Source organism: Spermophilus citellus, assembly GCF_964194105.1.
Source record: "Spermophilus citellus genome assembly, chromosome: 3".
Taxonomy (NCBI): domain Eukaryota; kingdom Metazoa; phylum Chordata; class Mammalia; order Rodentia; family Sciuridae; genus Spermophilus; species Spermophilus citellus.
This window is the reverse complement of record NC_138184.1, coordinates 133,515,661-133,537,810: the sequence shown is the minus strand read 5'-3', so window position 1 is coordinate 133,537,810 and position 22,150 is coordinate 133,515,661. Positions and strand designations below refer to the sequence as shown.

General features: G+C 38.8%; 1 protein-coding gene across 1 annotated transcript in view; it reads left to right on the top strand.

The window, feature by feature from the left end:
- The window catches only part of POU6F2 (POU class 6 homeobox 2), a gene marked incomplete at both ends in the record, with an annotated part of 468,142 nt that overhangs the window by 191,716 nt on the left and 254,276 nt on the right, over positions 1-22,150 (top strand). The window contains one exon of the mRNA XM_081286471.1: positions 21,061-21,152. Within this exon, the coding sequence (XP_081142597.1) occupies positions 21,061-21,152 (92 nt within the window). The remainder of the gene's footprint in view (positions 1-21,060; positions 21,153-22,150) is intronic.

Genomic DNA, 22,150 nt, shown 5'->3' with positions numbered 1-22,150 from the left:
CTTTACTCCACACTATCCCTCTCTGCTTTATAACAGAGGATCTCAAACTTTCTGACCTCAACTTATAGCACAAAACCCATTTCACATTGATATTGAGTATAGCTGTAAATACAATACATAACTGAAATTAAAATTCCTTGAAATAATATTTACCCTTAATAGGTGCTAAGCACTCTTATCTCCTATTGTATTTTGCTTCATTCTACTGTAACTTTTTATTCTGTTTTTTTTTTCAGTATTATTTGCTACCCACAAAACCTATTTTGTATCTCACTAATAGCCTACGACCTACATTTGAAAATCATACATCAGTAAAATGGGAATAATAGCACTTAAAAATTGTTGGAAGCATAAAATGAATTAATGACATTAAGTACTTAAAGAAAGTGCCTGGTGCCTAGTAAGTGCTCAATAAACATTATCTACTATTATGAAAGAACTGTCCTCCTGCCTATGTAAACATACGGTGTATACTTCCTCACTTCCTGTGAATTTCGCCACTCACTAAAATGTAGTCTCAGTCGCTATTATTCCAAAGAAACTGCTCCTAAGAGGGTTTATTCATGAAGGTACTTAAAATATTAAGTACCTAGCATGTGTTAACTTAGCAAACATAATGGGTCTCTTGTGTTCTTTTCTGACTTGACCCCTCTAACACAATTGAGATGACTGACTCTGTTGTCCTGCAAAATCTCTTCTTCTGTGGCCACTAGATGACAGTGAATCTCATGTTTGTTCTTCATCTCATTGAGTGCTCCCCTCTTGGTTTAGCTCCTGGTCTCTTTTCTAAGGCAATTGTAAACTGCTGGGTTTGCAGAACTGCCTCCTTAAGGTGTTATTCTATAACCTCAGTCTTCCTGGGAGTCTGTCCACTTTGTGGTTTATATCTCCCCTGTTCATTGATAGTTCCTGACTCTCTGTGTTTTCATTGACCCTCTCTTCCTTGGTAGTACCAATGTCTCTTTGAGTCTCATATGTACTTCACACTTAATAAGTTGAAACCTGAACTTTTAATTCCAACAAAAATGCAGACAGGGAAAATCATGGTTTCTGGAATTTGGGTTGATAGAAATTATTGGTTTATTCTCTAGACCAACAATTCACACATTTTCTTAGTCCTGATGATGTCAAGAGTTCTTACAACGTATCCTATAGCTTCCTTTTGCCAGAGTGAGTTTTCATTTAATATTACTATTTATGACCCATGATAATGAATATAATTCCTTATTATAACACAGAACATCCTGTGCAAATCTGAATTATGGTGTCAAGCTCCAAGTCAAAGGACAAACATTGCCATACCTTCAACATAAAACTTATAAGAATCCAGCATCCCAACCACCTGATTAAGGTTCATAAGTCCAGGCTGACAGGTGCATTCTCGATCAAGTCTTGCAAATGCCCCCTGGAAAAGGAGACCCGGTTCTGTTTCAATAGATAATGTAGAGAAACAAATTCATGTATCTATCTTGTCCACGGGAGAAGATAAGCTGGTGTGTGCAAATAGGTCAACAAATCATGGAATTATTTGCACAGCAATAGAATCATCCTGAAGATTTAAGTGACCCAATCTGTTAATTTTTCTTTTTCTCTATTTTGGCTATCATTCCCCCCTCAGGTGCAGGAAAATTTGGATCAATGCCAACTTGTTTAATTGGATTTTTTAATAAGTGGAAAAATATCCCCCCAAAAGTCCCTTTAAGCGTTTTTTTTAAGTGAGCTCAACAAGGGCCAGATTAAGCAAATTGCTTTATTAAAAAAAATAATAATAACTTCCCAACTCCAGCTAAACCTCTTCCCTCCTTCAGAGACAGGACATGCCAAGGCACATACAGAGCACATTTTTCCAGCTGAATTACCAACCTCTCAAAACTAAGGATTTAAAGAGGAAATGCTGACACAATCTCTGCGGTGGTAGCAAAATGGTGCAGCTCTAATCCAGCAGGGCTGTTTTGACAGCAAATAGGGGACAATGCAGTATCCACCCGGAGAGGCTCACCGAGCAGATGGCTGATTTTCATGCCTTCAGTGGGGCACTCCTTTGAAAAATATCTGCACTCTGACTTATAAAACAAGGCATTTCTCTCTGCTCTTTAGTTTCCTTAATAAGTATGTGTGAAATCTGAAACACCACGAGGGTGGAAGGTGTAGTGGTGTTTTTCTCTTTCCCCTTTGTTTACCACCTCCTCCCTCGCCAAGCACTTAATAAACAGTAGTCCAAGAGCTGTATTTTCTTTTGAGTGGTAATATGTAACCAGAACAAACAGAGGACACAGGAAAGGTGGAGAAAAGTTAGATATATAAGCAAGAAAAAGTGAGTTATTGATTTTATTGACTGGTCTGTTAACTTCTGACATTGCAATAAAGTCTTATTTATTTGTATACAGAAGACTCAATTACATAGATACATATCATTTTAACAACTGGGTTATTTACAGGAGAATTGCAGCTTCATAAATAATATAGACCTGGAATTTCTCAAGTCAATGTTTATCCATTGTTACCTAAGGAAGTTGTGATAGCTGCTGGGGTACCTCGGTTTGGTCATTAGGATGGCATTATAGTAGGAGGGGGAGAAAGGCGGTAAAGGAGGGAGTGCTGAGCCCAGCTGAGACGTACAGTAAACAGTCCTGTGGTGTCCAGTGGCAGAGGGGCTTAATGATTCTCTCTCCTACTATAGGGTGACAACCAGGAAAGCTGTCAATGGATACAATTGGGTTAGAGGACATCTTTACACACCACTTTTATTGTCCAGACCATTAGGATAATATTTCAGTGTTTTTTTTTACATATAAAGTATATGCCTCAAAAGAACTTTTCTAAGGGTAACATCAAATATTCTCAAGTGTTTTATTTTGATGAGCTACTAGTGGAAATGGAGAGGGACATACTAGTGTTGTCCCCAGTTCTCTCATATTTTATAGCCTTGTCCAGGTGATCTGAAATAATAATTTCTTTTGGTCTTTTTTTTAATGTTCTTTTTAGATATACATGACAGTAGAGTCTATTTTGACATATTATATATCCCATTCTTGTAGTTGTACATGATGTGGAGTTTCATTGGTGGTATATTCATATATGAGCATAGGAAACTTATGTCCCATCCATTCTACTATCTTTCTTATTCCCATCCCCCATCCCTTCCCTTTGGTCCCCTTTGTCTAATCCAAAACTTCTATTCTTCCCTCCCTACCCACCTTATTGTGTATTGGCATCCACCTATCAGAGAGAAAGAACATTCAGCCTTTGTTTTTTTTTGTTTGTTTGTTTGTTTGTTTTGAGATAGACTTATTTCACTTAGCATGATTGAAATAATTCTTTAATCATTGGTTTAATGTGTAGCTTCCTTGCTAGGCTGTAAGCCCTAGAGGCTCCACAACCACATCTGGCCTTCATGCACTAAATATTGGTTGGAAGTGAGTGAATTCATTGAGTAATAAGAAGTGTGACAATACAGTATTATTTTAATGTGTCCCTAGCATCTTTCAAAATACCCTGCACCTACCAGGGACTTAATAAATATGTTACATGAGTGCACAATTTTTAGACAAGTTCTCTAGAGCTTATAGTCAGTGGTAGACCTGGAATTCAGGCCTGGATCTTGGACTCAGAATCCCCAAGTATAGCTCCTCTATTGGTCAAGGACCAGTGAGCTACTGGGAAGCAAGTGCAGATAATTGGAGGCTGCAAGAAAACCAACAGAACCCAGGATTCTGAGCACTCATTTCCTGCTTATGTCCCCTGAGGGCTATCACCACCTCCTCATGGCTGTTGGCTATCTGGTCTTTATTTATTTATTTATTTATTTATTTTATTCGTTGCTCAAAACATTACAATGATCTTGACATATCATATTTCATACATTTGATTCAAGTGGGGTATGAATTCTTATTTTTACCACGTGTACAGCTTACAGGATCACATTGGTTATACATCCACGTTTATACAAACTGCCATACTAGTGTCTGTTGTATTCTGCTGCCTTTCCTATCCCCTTCCTATCCCCCCTCCCCCCTCCCCTCCCATCATCTCTCTCTACCCCATCTACTATAATTCCGGAGGAAGAGCATAAGAAGAAGATTACCATTAAGCAGGGACAAGAGGTGGGAGGGAATGGGAGAGAGAAGGGGAATTGCATGGAAGATGGAAGGAGACCCTCATTGTTATACAAAATTACATATAAGAGGATGGTCCTTATTTATTAATTTGGTTTTTACTTTTAGAGTCCACCTATGTATACATCTGTGCTTCTGCTCCACTTAGGACCCAAGTTCTGCTCCACTTAGGACCCTGCCAAACACCAACCAAACTCTATTTGGTCAAAGCCAATGTTGCCAGACATTGCCCTGAAAATTCTACCTTCCATGCTGGAATACAGTTTCTTTCATTCTTTTTCTACCACCGTCACACATGACTGCATGCATTTCTGTCCTGGGCCCTGAGCTCTGAGCAGTCACATCATCCCCCCTGCACAGAGCCTTTGCAAACCACTGGGGAAGGTGCTGTCAGGTTCTGTTCTATCCCTGGCTCTGTGCTCCTCACCTGACACACCTGTGAGCTCTGCCCTGCCCCTGAGGCACTGACAATGCTTGAGGCTAATACTCAGAATCTCAAGCCTCTTGTCAGATCAAGTAGCTGCAACCAGGTTTCCCAGGCCTGCTGCCTGTACTGTGTTCTGGAGCCCTAATGGGCTCTAACGTGATCACCAAGATGGTCTCTAACTCTCTCCAAAGACAAATTTTAAGAAAGCTTGCATAAAACTGCAAACGTGCAATTTATTTATGTGGATCAGTGGACTTAATCCTCACCCTATGAGAAAGAGATCTTTTCATTTCAATTTTACAGATGACAAAATTGAGCTGAGAAAGATCAAGCAACTTGCTAGAGGAAACACATCTGGTGTATAGACAGGCACTGTGACTCCAGAGCTGGTCTTCTCATCTTAAGGCTCTAATGCTCTTTCTAGATCCTTCCCCAGGGCTGGCATCTATCAGTGGCAGGTATCCTAATGGGGAATGCCTCCCTGACTTCCCATTCCCCTCTCCTGTCTCAGCCCTGCTTCTGGGAAGTATGAATGGTGAGGGAGGCATCTGCTGGGCCTTGCTCTGTGGCCTTATGGACAGGTCTTCACTGTCATCCGGGTGTGGGGTGGACCAGATATGGCACCAGTCAGAGGCATCCCTGTGGTCTGAATGAATGCCAGTGAGGGCCACGGAAGCCCAGGGAGACAGTTGCCAGCCATACTGGAAAGGGAGATGTGGGATCTGGTCAGCTGGCTGCCTCTGGGGAGTGAGGCAGAGGAACCAGGCAAAAGTAATATAAAGGTTTGTTTTCTGAACATGTGTGATTAGAAGATAATGTGAATGGATATAGTCAAGTTGGGAAACTGGAGTTTTCAAGAAGGAAATTACTGTTTGTTCCTTTGTTGGCTTGTTTATTTTTAACTAAGGGAGATGCACGTGTTTAGGGACATTGGATGGGGCTCAGAATGTTTAGATGGAGCAACTTAGAACTGGAAATCATCCTCATTCTCTAGTCTTCCTGAATTTTTCCCAATATGTGTGATTTCATTCTTAGATATTGACCACATGAGTCCTTGATTTTACACTTTCCTCTACAGTGGCCTTATGTTAGAGGAGGCATTCTCTGTGGCCACAGTGATTTCAATGCCCTCCTTTTTCCTTCTTTACCAAAATCATCTGTGATCAGACAATTGTATGTCATATCATTTGCAATGACACTAATAATACTTGTTAACACCAGCCAACATTTGTTGAGCTTTTACCACATGTTAGGCACAACGTTGGGATCTTTATAATCAGTAATCTATTTAAATCTCAAAATCTTAGTTCAGGTGCTATAATCACCTCCATTTTATAGTTGAGAAAACTTAAAATCAGAGTTGCTAAGTAATTTATCCAAAGTCACACAGGTAGCCCATGTGAAGCAAAGATGAAAACATAAGCAGTCCAGACACCTGTTGTGTCTTTCTGTGTGTGTGTCTCTCTTGGTGAGTTCCAGATATGAGATGATGGAGATGATTTTCCTGAATCTTTCAGATCCTGATTTTCCTAAGTCTAGACACATTTGATTCTGTTCCTCCTTCTCTTTCTTGATATCTAAACCATCTAGAAATATCTGGTCATATTATCCAAGGATCCTGTTACAAAAACATGGTTCTGTTGATCAGAATTAAATCTAGACTCAAAGTGCCACTCTGTTTCCTAAACCTAAGAGATGAAACTGTCATACAGGTCAACCAGAAATGCATAAGCTCCTTTGCTGATAGCCGACCTGTCTGGGAGAAGCTTTGCTACTAAGCATTTCTTCCTGTTCACAAACTTTGTAATTAGCCTCAGACAGCATATCCACATCTCCCATCTGACATGGGGCACTCAAAATGGAACTTTTCCTCTTTAACTCAGAAAAAGAAAATGGCCCTTGGTGCCTGGTGCTGGGCTGGTGCTCCCAGCAGGGCCTTGCTGCTGTCCTGCCAAATACCACCGATTTCATAGAACACCTGCCTTGTTCAAGGCCACACTGACCGTGGATAGGGACAAAACCAGGGCACTCCATAATGATCAAGTCAAGAGCATTGTCCAAACCACCAGTGACTCGGTGGTCACCCACCCTGGCGAGGAGCAGATGTTGGTTCTTCCCCAGTGATGGGTTGGCCTGGTTTCATTTTCCCTACCTTCTACACAAGAATTTTTAAAGGAATTGATGATTAGGTTTCCTCCAATTTCAGACAGCATCCAGTTCAGAGGAAAGGTCCATTTTCTGGAACCCTCTCTAAAGTCACCTAACAAGGACCTCCGTCCTTTACATCTAACACTGCTGAGACCATTCGAGGTTCCCCGGAGTGCACGTTCCTCTTTTCAATGAGCCCATATCTGAGATTTGCTTTAACTACCTGGTGGGTCTGTGACTGGAGAACCTTGACACCCATAGATGTTCCTCCTTGCACAAACTCACAGGTTGCACAGAATCCACTGGTTTGCCTACAGTGCGTTTGGGGTTGAGGTGACAAAAACCAGACTCGGGGTTGATTCCCAGCACCTCCTCTTCCACCCAACTTTTCTAAAAACAAACAAACAAACAAACCATAGGATTTCTTAAATTTTCTGAACTTTAATTCTAGTATCATGGGGTTAGTATGAAGATTAAAGGAGACCACAGGTGTAAAATCTTCAATCATGTTGTCAGACTTTTAGCTGATACCCTACAACTGGTAGTTTCGTTCCCTTATCCCTTCTTAACTCAACTTATTTCTGCTAAATAAGGTACCTTATCCAACTAACATATTCTAGTTATAAATTCTAACCTATCAAATCCTGAGGATATTTTGAGATTGTATGTAAATTTCCATTTTATTCTATTGCATATTCTCTGTGCCATAATAAATTGAAAGCTATTGAGTAATGGGAGCTAAAGTATTGTATTCCTTCTAGGATATTCAGATTTCACACATACCCATGTGATTTATTTATTTATTTTGGTACCAGGGATTAACCCAGGGGTGCTAAATCACTCAGCTACATCCCTATCCCTTTTTTATATTTTATTTTGAGAGAGGGTCTCGCTAAGTTGCTTAGGGCCTCTTGAAGTTGCTGAGGCTGACCTTGAACTTGTGGTCCTCCTGCTTCAGCCTCCTGCGCTGCTGAGATTACAGGCATGGATTGGGCCAGGAGGAATTGGTATGTGTCTTATAAGTAGTGGCATGTCCTGGTTTCTTTGGCAATTTTTCTTCTTCCTCAGTGGAACATAAAATATTCATGAGTTTTATATCAGTAGCATTTTAGATTTGATGTTATATGGAATTATTTTTAAATTATTGGGCAATTCTACTATTTCACCTTTTGACCACTGTATTCATGGATTTGCTGTATTATTTTAATTGCAATACTAAAGTTCTAAATACAAATGTAAATTCGAGAAGTAGTATTTTTTTTTAAAGATTTAGAACATGTAGGTTATAATCAGAGTCCAAGTCATGTTTCCATAGGCATATTTATATAGATGCTCTGTCATAGGCTCCAAATTATGCTAATATAATTATTGAAAATCACTACCCACTTGATACTATCATGTAATGGAGTTAAAACATGATTAAAGATAATCTGAACAAGCCCTTGAAGCTTTTGTTCTATATGATTTTAAGTGGAACCAAATCTTTAGAATAAGAAGACAACAAAATAATGCTTTGCTAAAAGAATAAAAGAATATGACCCAAGTCTATTAGTGATATAACACTCTATGAATGCACTTAAGTTAATGGCATCATTTAGCAATAGGTACTTTTTCAATTACAGTAATGCTAAGAAATAAATAGACTGAGTGAGAGAAAAATGGTCAGAGACACATGAATTGGACGACTTGTTTGGCTGTTTGGATTTTTATGAAAAACTTTCAGGGAGAGAAATATTATCTAACCCACAGTTTATCAATGGGACATTAATTTGAGTTTTCCTACTTGAGACCTACTTCATCTTATTAGGGATGCAATGTTTTGCTACCCCATCTCCAAAGAAGGGTTTGTGGCTCTTGATTATTTGTTCCTCTTGTGTTGTGCAACATCCTTCCCATCCTGAACAATTTTGAGTTGTCATGCTGTTATACAGGCTCCATTACTGTAAGGGGTTGCTAACTAGGTGTGATGCTACAATTTCATGCAATGTAATTCCTCTGGGGGTATTTCCTTCCTGTCCTTTGCTGAGTTCTAAATGACCCTACTTTCACCAATCTTGAGTCGCACGCAAGAGTGATTGCAAATGCTACCCTTTTGGAGTATCTGTGCAGAAATGCAGTTTTATTTCCACTTTAAGGGATTTAAAATTTTTATTCTCCTTTTTTTTAAAGTGGCGCTCTGGCTACTTTTGCAAAGAATGTGATGTTCTGAGAGCAAATAACTGAAATGGATAGGCCAGACTCTTATCTTCATGGATCCTCACAAAATGGAAAAGTAAAGATATGGATATGGAAGGAGAAAGTGGTCAGGAAAATTGCCATAAATCACAGAGCAATGATATTGGGCTAGATTTGGCATCCGTTTTGTTGTGTTTTAAAAAAAATAAATATGCTTCCCTTTAAGAATGTGGGGCCAATTCTTCCTGCTGTGAACCTCTTCCTTGGACGTCCTCCCACCAGGTTGCATGGGGTGAGAAGTGGCCCAGGCTTATTACTGTGATTGAGAGTATTCCTGTTGAAGATTTTCCTCTCTACATCCCCACACCTCTCCCCCTAACCCTGATTCTTGTGAGGGGGGACTTAAGATACTAGTGCAAATGTCTGAAAAAAGTTTGGAGTCACAGATGCATTTATGTTTTAAATACTGCCCAAGTAAAAACTGAAAGGAAGGAGGAAGAAAGGGAGGGAGGAAAGAAGGAAGAGCTGAGGGGAGGGGAAAGAGATGGAAGATAGAAGGAAGGAAGGAAGAGGAAAAGCTGTGAACTCCAACCTAGTGCTTCTCACACTTTAATGTGGTGTGAATCACCCAGGTATTTTGTTGCAATGTGGATTCTGACTCAGGGGTCTGAGACCAGGATGACTGAGACCCAGGAGTCTGCCTTTCTTAATAGTGCCAATGCTGCTCATCAAGGTTTCACGCCCTCAACTGTGGAGACCCCTAAACTAAGAAAGTAGCTGTCATTTAGCTTGAAATTAAATTTATTTTTTAAATGTTTGCAGGTGCTTATTTCTTAGAAGTTTGGCCAAGTCTGTCCAAGAAACAAAATGGAGCTCAGGAAAACATGTCTGTGGTAGAGCCCATTCTTCACCTTCCTCCCCTTCTCTGTCACTTTCCCTTCTCTATCACCTACTTTTCCAGACTGGGAACCTAGAATTCTCTAGAGCCAGGTTCCCTTAGGTACGCAAGAAAAAAAAAGTCTGAGAAACACATTTCTATCATGATGTTGGTAATTTATTGTGATCTGCCTCCCTGGAATTTTTGCATTGCATGTATGGTGTGGTGTGGTCTTGGAGTCAAATGGAACTGGGTTCAGATCCTGGCTAACTGTGTGACCATAAGTGAGTGTGTTTAAATGTATAAAATGGGAATGATCACCTGGTTAACATGGGGCTAACTTCTGTGATAAGTATGAGACAATGTGTACAGGTGGTTCCTAATTTAGAATGGTTTGACTTACAATTTTTCAACTCCACAATGAAGTGAAAGCTGTATACCTTCAGTAGAAAGCATGATTTTTTTGAACTGTGATCATTTCTTGCACTAGCTATAGGCAATCTGATATTCTCTTGCAATGCTGGACAGAGACTGCAAGCCATAGCTCCCAGTCAGCCATGTGATCAGGAGAGGAAAAACCTTACACAATAGTATACTGTGTTGCTAAGTTGTGATTTTCAGTAGGTTAGATACAGTAAATGCATTTTAGACTTGTGATACTTTCAACTTACAATGAATTTATCTGGACGTAACCCCATTGAGGAGCATGTGTTGAAAAACTGAGCCTAGTGTCTGGCACATAGTAAATTACTTAGTAAATAAAATATTTGAGCAGCAGTGCAGCCTAATGGATGAAGATGTGGGCTTCCATCAATTAGAAAGCTCAGGATACCATTATGTCTCTGGCATTTTCTTAGTGTGCATAACAGACAATGAATCAGCCTATAGGATACTTTCTTGTGTAAATAGACATAATGATTATAAACCCCTAGTAGGATTGTTGTAAGGGTTGATAAAATACCATATGCAAAGTACTAGTGTATGACCTGGTACATAGAAATTTATGTATATGAAGAAAATTATATTCTTGTCTCTAAAAATTAAGAAAAGGATTGAGAGATGAATTATTTATTCAAAAGAAGAACCATTTTTTAGGAGTGTTTGGTCACATATTTCCTGTGCCTAGAAGAATAAGAGATTGAACATGTCGTGCTTCCTCCAATCTTACCATGATGACAAAATCCCAGATGCTGTGACAGCCCAACCCATCTACAAGAGAAGTCACTGGTTGAAGGTAAAGTGGAAAAAATATATACATTTCTAGGAATTTTCATTAGGTTAAACTTCTTCCACTTAATAAAAGATTTTCCTTTAGATGGAAACCACATTCTCTGGGGTAGGGAAAGAACATTAAATATCTTTGTTGAATTATTATGTTAAAGCATCGCAGTTTTTAACAATCATTTTATTTGGCACAATTAAATGTTAAAAATCCTTCTTTCTGTCTGCAAAGCTATTAAAGTTCTCCTTTAATTTGACTGCCCTGTGAAATCGCAAGGTCTGGGGAAGTTATTGGTCTGTAATAATCAGATCACCTGCCCTTGGCAGTCACAAATGCGGCCACTGTGGATGGAGAATCACACTCTTACTGTGTCGGAGGTCTCTGAAATCTTGTACCATGCCTATTATCAGAAGCGACTGCACCCAGAGGCCATCATTTTCAATTGAAATAATGATTTATTCTGTTGTAGCTCATGGTTAAATCATATTCTGCACGTCAGATTAGTAGCCTACTTGCTGCTGAAGGGTTGTGCAGAATTCAGACCTCTGGCAGGCATCTAGAGTCTTGGAGGAAGAGAGGGGAATGATGTATCACTGTAGTTTCCACATGAACTTCAGCTGAGCCCAGAGTTTGGGCTCATGTCTCTATGATGTACCTAGTTCCATCCAAACCCCGTGTCATTTTCAGCCTTGGGTTTTCTAGTATCCAGGTGAGGCTTCTCAGTTGATAATCTCAGTGAGTTAAAAACAGTTTGAAATCTCATAATGAGACCTTTGATGGGGGTGGTCTTATAGGTCCATAGGACTGAAAAGGGTGCCTTGCAGATCTTAGAAGACACACCAGAATGTTGCTAGAAGAGGGCAGAGGGTAGGATATTGCAAAAAGAACTGCAGGGTCTTCTGAAACTCCCACTTGTACACTGCAGTACTATAATTCAGGTGTTAGGTGAGAAAAAAAAAAGCTGCTTCCTTCCCTTCACCCTCATCTCTATACTCCCAACACACACACACACACACACACACACACACATACACACACAACATACTTTCTCTCTCCCTTGCACCCCCAAGCTAGAGTTGAAACTTCAAAAATCATTATTTTACCCACTTGAATCAAATGTATGAAAGATGATATATCATGAGCTTTGTAATGTTTTGAACAACCAATAAAATAAATAAATAATCATTATTTACAGTTCTGGCCATTTTCTAATCACATTTAAAGTCAGCTCTAAGTAATTCTTGCCTGTATTACTTTGGGTAGGTAAACTGGGAGACTTTTTAAATTAAGCTAGCCAGACTGCCTTAAAGTATCTATGTTGTAAAGTTTGGAGACAATTTGATTTTGCAGCCAGTCAGGAGAGAAAATTGGTATTAATAAAGGCATAGCACTATTATAAAGGTAGATCTACAACTGAAAAAGCCATGTGACTTCTTTCATATGCTTTTTTCCTTAAATGAATTTCTGCTCTGTCTCCATTATCATCACATAGATAATAGCAGGTGATAAAAAAACAAAATAATTTTATCTTAATTTTCTACCAAATGTCATATTTATGGGGTCATTGATAATGGAACATAATAGATGTGTTGATGAGTGTAGGTTTGTTTTCCCATTGGAGGAAAAAAAGCCATATTTAACTTTTCAGTAGAGCTGGGTGTGGTGGTTCATGCCTGTAATCCCAGTGACTCTGGAGGCCGAGGCAGGAGAGGGTTGCAAATTCAAAGCCAACCTGGGAAACTTAGCAATGCCCCATCTTAAAAGAAAAAAAAAAGAAGGAAAAGAAAGAAAAGTATCTAAATACCTGTAAAGATACACATCAGAATTTGTATGGAGATACAAAGGTAGGCTTCTTGAAGGAGTTGTAAACTTAGGTGCAATTTTCAAAATATGAAGACCCTCTATGAGATGCAGTGTCTTGATGAAAAACTAGTAACCCCAGATTGTATAGGCACTGACTCAATGGAAACTAAGAGTGGGCTGTGAGCAGAGCCCCCTTCATGGTTAGGTGACTCTTACAGTCTCACAGTTGGTTTCTAATGATCTGAGATTATTATACCTTGAAGTTCTTAATAATTTGCTTTTGCATTTATGTTTTGTAAATAACCCCAATGAGATGACAGAGCATGTGAGAAGAGATAGGAAGGGGCTATCTATTCTCCCCAGGGCAGGATGTGGGTTGCCCACTCCCTGCCTCTGGTGTCCCTGGAAACCTGAATGTGGCTGTCATACTCTCCCTTCTGCCCTTCTCAAGGAACCAGAGTTCAAGTGATGAGAAGGTCAGACACTTCCCAGCAGAGTCTTCCCACCCACCACCGATCCAAGTGTCTAGCACATCCCAGTGGGGAGTTTGGCCTTCTGTGCTGACCAATGTTGGGGTGAAGCCCTGAAGAAGGGGAGATTGACTTTTTAGCTCCAGTCCAGGGACTTGCATTTTATTTTGCACTGAGCCCCATAGATTTCATAGCTGGCACTGGCATAAGGATGAACAGCATGAAATATGAAAAGGAGACTCCATATGGGCATAAAATCACAGGGTTTATATGACCTGCATCATAAACAGAGCACCTGTCAATCATTTGGAAGGGAAGACTTCACTTTGAATGTAGTGTTGAAGGTGGCCCCAAGCAATGACCTTGTCAGAAGATGTGCTAGTTTCCTGGGAGAAGTATGTTGATATGAGCAAGACTTAAATTTAAAAAAAAAAGCATTTAAAAAATTAAACAAACCATTTTCAATTGGTTTAAAATCTGAGTAAAGAATCCTAACTCTAATTGCTAAAGATGTTGAATACTTTTTTATATATTTGTTGATTGATTATATATCACCTTCTGAGAAGTGTCTGTTCAGTTTCTTGGCCCACTTGTTAATTGGGTTATTTGTGGTTTTTGTTTGTTTGTTTGTTTGAGTTTAGCTTTTTGAGTTCACTATATATCTTAGAGATTAGTGCTCTAATGTACAAGTGGTAAAAATTTGATCCTAAGCTGTAGGCTCTCTATTCACCTCACTGATTGTTTCTTTTGATGAGAAGCTTTTTAGTTTGAAGCTGTCTCATTTTTTTTAATTCTTGATTTTAATTCTTGCGCTATAGGAGTCTTGTTAAGGAGGTATCCTAAGTACAGGTATGAAAAAGACACAGATGATGTAAATATACTTTGTATACAAGTGGAGAGATGAAAAATTGTGTTCTACGTATGTAATATGAATTGTGATGCCTTCTGCTGTCACATATAACAAATTAGAATTTTAAAAAAGAACAATTTTACAAAGAAAAGGAAAAGAATCCTAACTCACTACAATGTACATAAACACCAAGAAACACATACATACATATGCACATATGTGCCTACATGCCAAGGACCAGAGCTGGCCTGCAGGAGATACAAAGATGAGTTAGAAGGAGTCTTTATCCCCAAAGAACTTACACTCTTGGAGATAGCAGTACTTAAGGGATAATCCCTACCCCAGAGCTTTCTATCTGCCAACAGTATGTCATGGAATTTTGCTAAAGTTTGTTTGATGACTCTCTTCTTTTTCATCTCTCTCTGAAAAGAAGTATTTACAGAAATTGAAACCTTTATTGGCCTGGATACCACAGGAGTTCAATGCTGCTTTTATTAGATGGATGTGAAAACAAATGATAAAAAGTTGTTGGAGGAAGACTGGAGGGAGATTTGGTAAATTTTGAGAAAAGAAAAAAATATCTTTAAATTCTCTGTAGTACACAGATACTAAATCCACATGTAGAACTGATTATTGAATGATTTTGGTAATATTACAAAAATATCTTTGGATAATCAAATACAAATGAACAATTCATAAGGAGTTTTGTTTGTGTGTGTTTTATCGAAAGGTCCCAAGTGTCCCTTTGATTTTTCGTGGTTCTTTGCAGCATTAAAATAAAAATCAGCATTTAGAACCACAGGTTCTAGACCCCTTGCCCAAAGAGCAAGGTGTGGCCTCTCTCCACCAGAGGCCAGTTAAGTCATTAGCTAGAATAAAGCAATCTGGTTTTTGCATCCATATCATCAGACATTCTCTGTTCTCCAGGACTCAATGGGCAAAGTTACAAGTACCTGACAACACAATTTGCAAAAACACACAAATCTTTATGTGAATTAATGAATGTTTGATTTTCAAGTTTGGCTTATAGAATCACCTTTATTACTTTAGAGTCTCAAATTCCACCAAGAGTCAGTATAGTGTTTTTTTTGTACATAAATACATGTGTGTCCATATCATAAAGAAATCCTGACTAGCAATAAAAAATGGCAAACAATGGCTCTGAAAAAATGTTCATAGAGACCTCCACTCCCTCCTTGGCATTTAGTAATCTTGAAGAAATTGAAAGAAAGGGAAGTTTAATTTAGAGGGGCCTTCTGCCCTGCTTAGCTGGGGGTCACCTGTCCAACATGAAATAATAATGCATTCAACTGTCCATCTTATAATAAGTGACCTTTGCATCACCTCAGTCACTGGTGAAAACTGCAAATAGTGGGCAGGAAGGTACGAAATAACAGAAAGAGCTGAGAGATCCCTGTGACCTTCATGTGATTATGTTTGTGCTAATGCATAGAGGACAGAAGCCCACACTCAGAAGTCCGAAGAACCTGATTCATTAAAAATGCATTGGTTGTTAACAAGGGAATCTTACGTGCTGGATGCTAAAGGGATGGTCAACACATGGTGGGGACATCAGGGATGAGCAAGTCCTATTTGCAGTTTTGTTTCCTTTTCAATCTACTGCAGCCACCATGTCCTCTTCACAAAGATAGTGGGATAAGGCTTCAGAAGGTATATACCCACTTAGGGTGAAAAATATTATATGTGTTTCTTCAAATGACTTTTTTGAAAGAAGTAAATTCAAAACTCTACTCTGGATTATACACCTGTTTACTTTTGGAGTAGCTGAGAGGTGCTGAGCCTTGTTTGCCTCCGTTAATGAAAAATCTGTTACAACAAAATTAAAAAAAAAACAATTTGCAAAACAAATATGAACTTGCTATGAGGAACATGGTAGCACTCATCAGTGACAGCCACTCAGGAACTCTGAACTTGAGCAGGGTAGGGAGAGGGAGCTTGGGAGGCTCCATCCTCAGGGAGGCACTAAAGGGAGGAGTGTTGGGCTGTCATCTCTCTCAACTCTGTGAGTCACCATATTCCTCCAGGGCAGAGGAATCTATAGGAAACTGCAGGTTTCAGATGTGAGATCACACCTGGAAAGATGGTGTTGTAGGAATGAATGGTCTCTGACAGCAGGCATTTTAATAATTAAAAACCAGTCTTTGCCAAGTACACTCCCCAAACTCCTAGTCAGTCTTTCAATGTCTTCACTGTCCTTTCTGTAACAGATTTAAATCTGGTTTCTCTATATTTGCAAAGAATTAACACATATTACATAGCTATTTAAAATTTTGTAGTATGGCTTTTTAAAATCAGTTTTTACACTCCTTGAGTTACCTGTGAATTAATTATAGTTAATTTATAACAAAAATTAATTATAATTAATATAACAGAGGTATCTGAGAAGGTTCTTCCCCTTTCTGAGCTAGAAGTCAATCAGGATTGCTATGAGACAAAGTTCCAAGAGAAAAAACTTGGAAAGCCATGGGGACTGCCAGATGAAGATGCATCCACTATTCATAAAACTAATTGCACATGGTATCCTCAGTGCTGAGGAGATTCAGACTCCCTTGTGGGCAGCTAAGTCGAAATGTCCACAGAAACCACCTCTTAGAATCTCTGTCAATAGCCTCCTGTGGAATGTGACCCTCTGTGTGTTTGAGAAGCTCCACAAATGATTCACAGTCTCAAGTGTGGGCCTCTAGTCCTAGCCATGGTCTGTGTGAGAATTTGGAAGCTCTTTGCTGGTATCTTGGTGCCATAGTTCCTAATTATGCAACCATAAACTAAAGGGAATATTATACGTTAGCTGTCTGTATTTCTAGGATCTATAACCTCAGATTCAACCAACCATGGACTGAAAATAATCAGGGAAAAATTGCATTTGTACTGAATATATATATATTCAGTACAGATTCAAATATATATATGTATGTATGTATATATATATATATTCTTTTCTTGCCATTTCTGCCTACACAATATAATATAATGACTACTTACATAGCTTTTACATTGTATTAGGTATTATGAGTAATCCAGAGATGATTTAAAGTATTTGAGAGGATATGGGTACATTTTATGCAAATGCTACACTATTTTATGTAAGGGACTTGGGCATCCCTGAGCTGTGGTACCTATGTGGAGTCCTGGAACCCATCTTTTGGATACTGAGGGATGACTGTTATAAACATCTCATTTCATAGCCTCTTAAAGACTCAACTATTTATTTCTATTCCAAACATTCATTTAATGGTGCACAGTAATAGTTAGAGGTAATGCAAGCCTTTGCGGATGTGTAGGAAGGAGTGGGCTATGCACATAGGAATGGGAATATGTACTGAGTTGCCTCAGGGGAGGTGAATATTATGGACAGATTAAATAGTATTAAATATTATTAGTTTAAATACAAATTTTATTAGAGTATAGGACCCAACCAAAATTGCATTTGTATAACAAGCACGCACCATTTCAAGAAACATACTTATTTACATTTATATATTAGCATATTTAAGCCTCACAACAGCTACCCTATGATGGAGGTGCAGTCATTATCCCTGACTTCTACAAGAGGAAGCTGATGTATAAAGAAATTAGGATACAAGCCCAAGTTGGTGCTCTTAGTTAAGTGGCAGAGCTCAATATAAACCTAGGCAGAATTTAATATTTAAAAACATCCCTGCCTATAACCCTTCCACCAAACTGCTTTTCCTTTCTGTCTGTGTTCATCGGCTTTGTGTCATGAGGAAAGTTTTACCATTTCATTTTGGTTCACCATTTCAGAGGTTCTAGTCCATGATCCATAGCTTTGAACCTGTACGGAGGCAGCATGTCATGGTGGGGAAGCCCGTGGTAGAGGAAAGCTGCTGACCTCCCAGTGGATGGAAAGTAAAGAGAATGAGAAGAGGGGCCAGGGCCCTGATGTCCCCTTCAAGGGCACAATTCTAATGACTCAACTTCCTCCATAAGGCCCCATCTCCCAAAGGTTTCACCACCTCCCAGTAGTGCCCCTGGCTGAGACCAAGTCATCAGCACATGGGCTATAGCAATATGCCAATTAATTGAGGTACAATTTGCCAATAAGCTAGTAATTTGAAGATACTTCCAAGGCTTAATGTTAAACAATTGCAAGTAGTCTCCTTGATGCCAACATCGATCTTAAAGGAATTATACCTCTGCCAACCTCTATTGTTATTGAGTGAATACTCATCACATATGAATGATATCCCTACAAGAAGTAGGGAACCTGCAGCTTAGTTCCATGACCCACTGAGCTTGGAGTTGCTGTGTAAAAAGCACAGGAATTCCCTTCAGAACTGGCCTCAGGGAACTTTCTTGAGATTCCTTGGTCCCCAGAGATGTAAAATATTTTCCAGACTCTAGGTCAGAAGGAACTTACCCAACCCATTCAAGTTTGTATTTTTATATCCATGCTCCTGGAAATATCTAACCTCAAATTCTCTGCTAATGCATAACTAAGGGTGGCTTCAAATCTCTGAAATCTTTAACCAATGTCATTTATTCATTCTGACTGCTGGATTCCCCTGCAACTCTGAGAAGGTCCCTATTCAGGAGTGCCTTCCAACTAGACAGATTAGTATTATGGTCCTACAAGGTTAAGCATGATACACACGTTTGGGGAAAATGGAGATGTGCATTAAGAAGAAACTTTACTTTTTGATCCAGACAAGAGAGCATACATAATCTCCTCTAGAGCCTGTGAAAGACTTCATTTTACACATGAAATTGTGTGGAATTGCCCCCAGACTGCATTGAACATGGTTTTTAAGAATAGCCAGCCCTGGAACAAGCTGCTGAGCACGAGAGAGAGCCTCAAAGCAACAAAGAATAAATGTAAGCAAATGCAATCTGTGTAAAGTTGTAGGGAAAAAATACACTTTTTGTACACACATTGCCTGTATAGGACCATCCTAAACATTGTAATGGCATGCATTAGGAAGAATCCAAACTGGGCCTGGCACACTTTAAAGAAAAATTACACAGAGGGGCTTACATGGTACAGAAGTTTTCTTAAAATTTAAGATACACACACACACACACACACACACACACACACATACACACACACACATAAAGGGCTTTACATTTTTTTTTCTGTGCATCATAAAACTTGCATTTTACAATCTGGTTTAAAAAAATCCATACCTGACAAATTTGAGGAAGCAACAAATTTTTAAAAACAGTGAAAATTTTTAGCCATTTGCAGATTAACCTAATCTGAATGTTTGATTTAAAGCATCATTTTGCAACCAGGTAACTTATTTGCAGTCGTAAAGTTCTGCTGAGAATTTTAAGGCAAAAATAGGAATCGGGTATATAAGAACAGACACCATGAGATTACATTGCATAAGGCACTTTCTCATTTACAATGCTCTGCTTTTCAAGCATAATAAGTAAATCATATAAAAAATTTAGAAGAAAGATCTTCTCACATTATGGGGAAATTGCTGGCAGCTTCTGATAGGTCATCTTACCCTTGTTATTAAATGACAGCGATCATTAAAATGCCAAACATATTTTGACAGAATTCACTTTATAAAATGTCAGCAAGTCTGTGTTTTTATTAGTTTGTTCCAAATCAATTTAGAAATTTCAATAGAATGCTTGTAAGTATTCCCCAAGCAATGTCCATTCCTGACTTTCTGCACACAAAAAAATATTACAAATTAATCAGATTTTCAGATTTCTGCATAATGGCTTTGCACGTTTATTGCTTAATCCTATTATAAAATGCTGTTATGATTGACACATCGCTGTGGAGATAGAAGTCAATTGAATAATATGTAGCAGTCAATTTTATTTGTAGCTTAATGTGCTGAAGTATTTTTTCCACATTTCCATTATTTATAAGTCTGTCCCTTTGGAGAATATATAGAAGAATTTGTTTTAAATGAGCCAATAGTACCTTCTTTAAAATTTATAAGTGTGACAGAATCATATCTTTTTTTTTCTTGGTGGTCCATAGCATGCCAGTAAACAGGGTTTGAATTGTCTTCCACTTGCTATTCATAGGACAAACATCAGGAAAGAGGATCTTGTTAAGGTTTGCTTGGAATTGGATTTCCACCATCCCATTAGAAAACTCCAAGAAAACAAAAGCTACCAACTAGAAACCTTCAAAAATGGCTGCTAGTTTTGTTTGTGTATTCACATATTTATTGTTCTACTATTGTCTTAACACTACGGTTTGTCCTGAAACAAAGCACATAAGCACACACAGAGATTCTAGTGTTCAAAGGGCTTTAAAGATTTGCTGTTTTGGTGTTTCCTGCTTTGTAGTCTGAAAGGATTCCAGCACAGGAAACAAGTTTTGTTCAGTGCTTAGCATAGAGGGGGGCTCTCAGGAGTTACTATGGGATTCCTCCTCTTTCAATTAGCAATCAAGAAACTTGCTGAAGGAAATCCATGTACTTGTTGGAATATTTTGAAAAGTGATTTTTGAAAGAGGCTTTGTTCTTAGGAAGAGGCACGTACAAGATTCAGAGTCTGAAGCATGTGTGGAAAGAGGGATTAGTGTATGAAGAAGAGGGGAAGCCATATTAGGGGATAATGTGGATGGACTTGGTCATGTCTAAGATCGAACCATTTTGGCTTTGGAAAATTAGGTAAGCTGTTGCTCACCTGTGCACAAAGGACACAGTTCCCCATGTGTACCACATGCTGCCAGGCACTACGCACACTGATGTCTGATGCAAACCTCTTGGTGCAACTGATGATAGTATTGCTTTCTCCACTGTCCTCGCTTCCTACCTTGCTATGATTTTGGCCTTTTTGAATGTCCCTTTGAATCATTTATGCAGTTGACAAGTGATTTGAGCACTGGAACTATTGATAAACTACTCTGTCATATCATTTGTCCCTTAATGCTCTGTGACATCACAGGGAAACGGGGTCATGTGCAGTTCCCAGGCTGAATCTCATATTAAGGGAGCATGTCTCTTTTGAATTTCAGGGGCCAGGGGCAACGTGGCACCATCAGACCCAGGCACTCCTGACCAACACCAGACTGGCCAGACTCACCCCCCATTTCCCGTTGGGCCACAGGTCAGTATCTTTCAACTGCTATCCATTAGGCTGCATTTAGGATGGCTTAACCATATAAATAACCAAATAAATAATAATGAGTTAAATCCAATTAACTCCAACAGAGCAAAGATGATGATAAATTTTCGTATGGGAAGCTGTATGTTTACATTATTTATTAAATACCACCAAGAATATGCATTTGCAAAACTATTCTCTCTTCTTTAAGGAAAGTTTGTTTTAATCATTTGGAAACATTTTTCCCCCTCTTAAACCCACTCCATCTGTTCTTTTGGTTACTGTGCAGTTTTCTTGAAAGTAAAACTTTAATGACTGGAGTGTGAAGAAAATTAAGTTATTTCAACCTTACTATAGCCATTTTTGAAATACAAGATGTGATTTAATATAAAAAAGTTAATGCAATTTTAATGCAAGTTCAGCTTATTGGGTTTGACAATACTGTACATCACACATAGCTCCTGCATTAATAAAGAAATACATTCATTATTTTTTAAAGTCCAATATTTGTTTTTTGCAGCCTGGTGTGGGTTATATGGAGATGTAGAACACAATTATAAAAGAGTGAGCTTTTTTTAACCTCTGTCGTTTAGTATGAAGCTTTCAGAGTTCATCCTATTTTTATGGAAGGAGATATTGGGGACTTTTCCTTCCGCTGTCATGTTGTTCCTGGAAATTAATCACTTTCAGCACATTGAGGGCTTGCCCAAGAGATAAGCTTGGTTGGTCTTGTTGTTCTAGTTGCTACCAAGTCTCCTAATAGCCTCAGATCCTATCCTCCATCTCAGAGCAAGTCTGGGTAGATATCTATTGGGTTACCAAAGCCCAGAGAACATTTTATGGAAATTTCAGTAACTTCTTTCTTTGTGTTATACCCTGTATAATGTTGTTACATCATGCATGTGTGTGTGCACAGATGTGTTTGCAAGTGTACTAGTCCTAACACACTCCAATACCTCCAGATTAGGTACATAGCATGACAGATCCAGGACAGTGAGGAA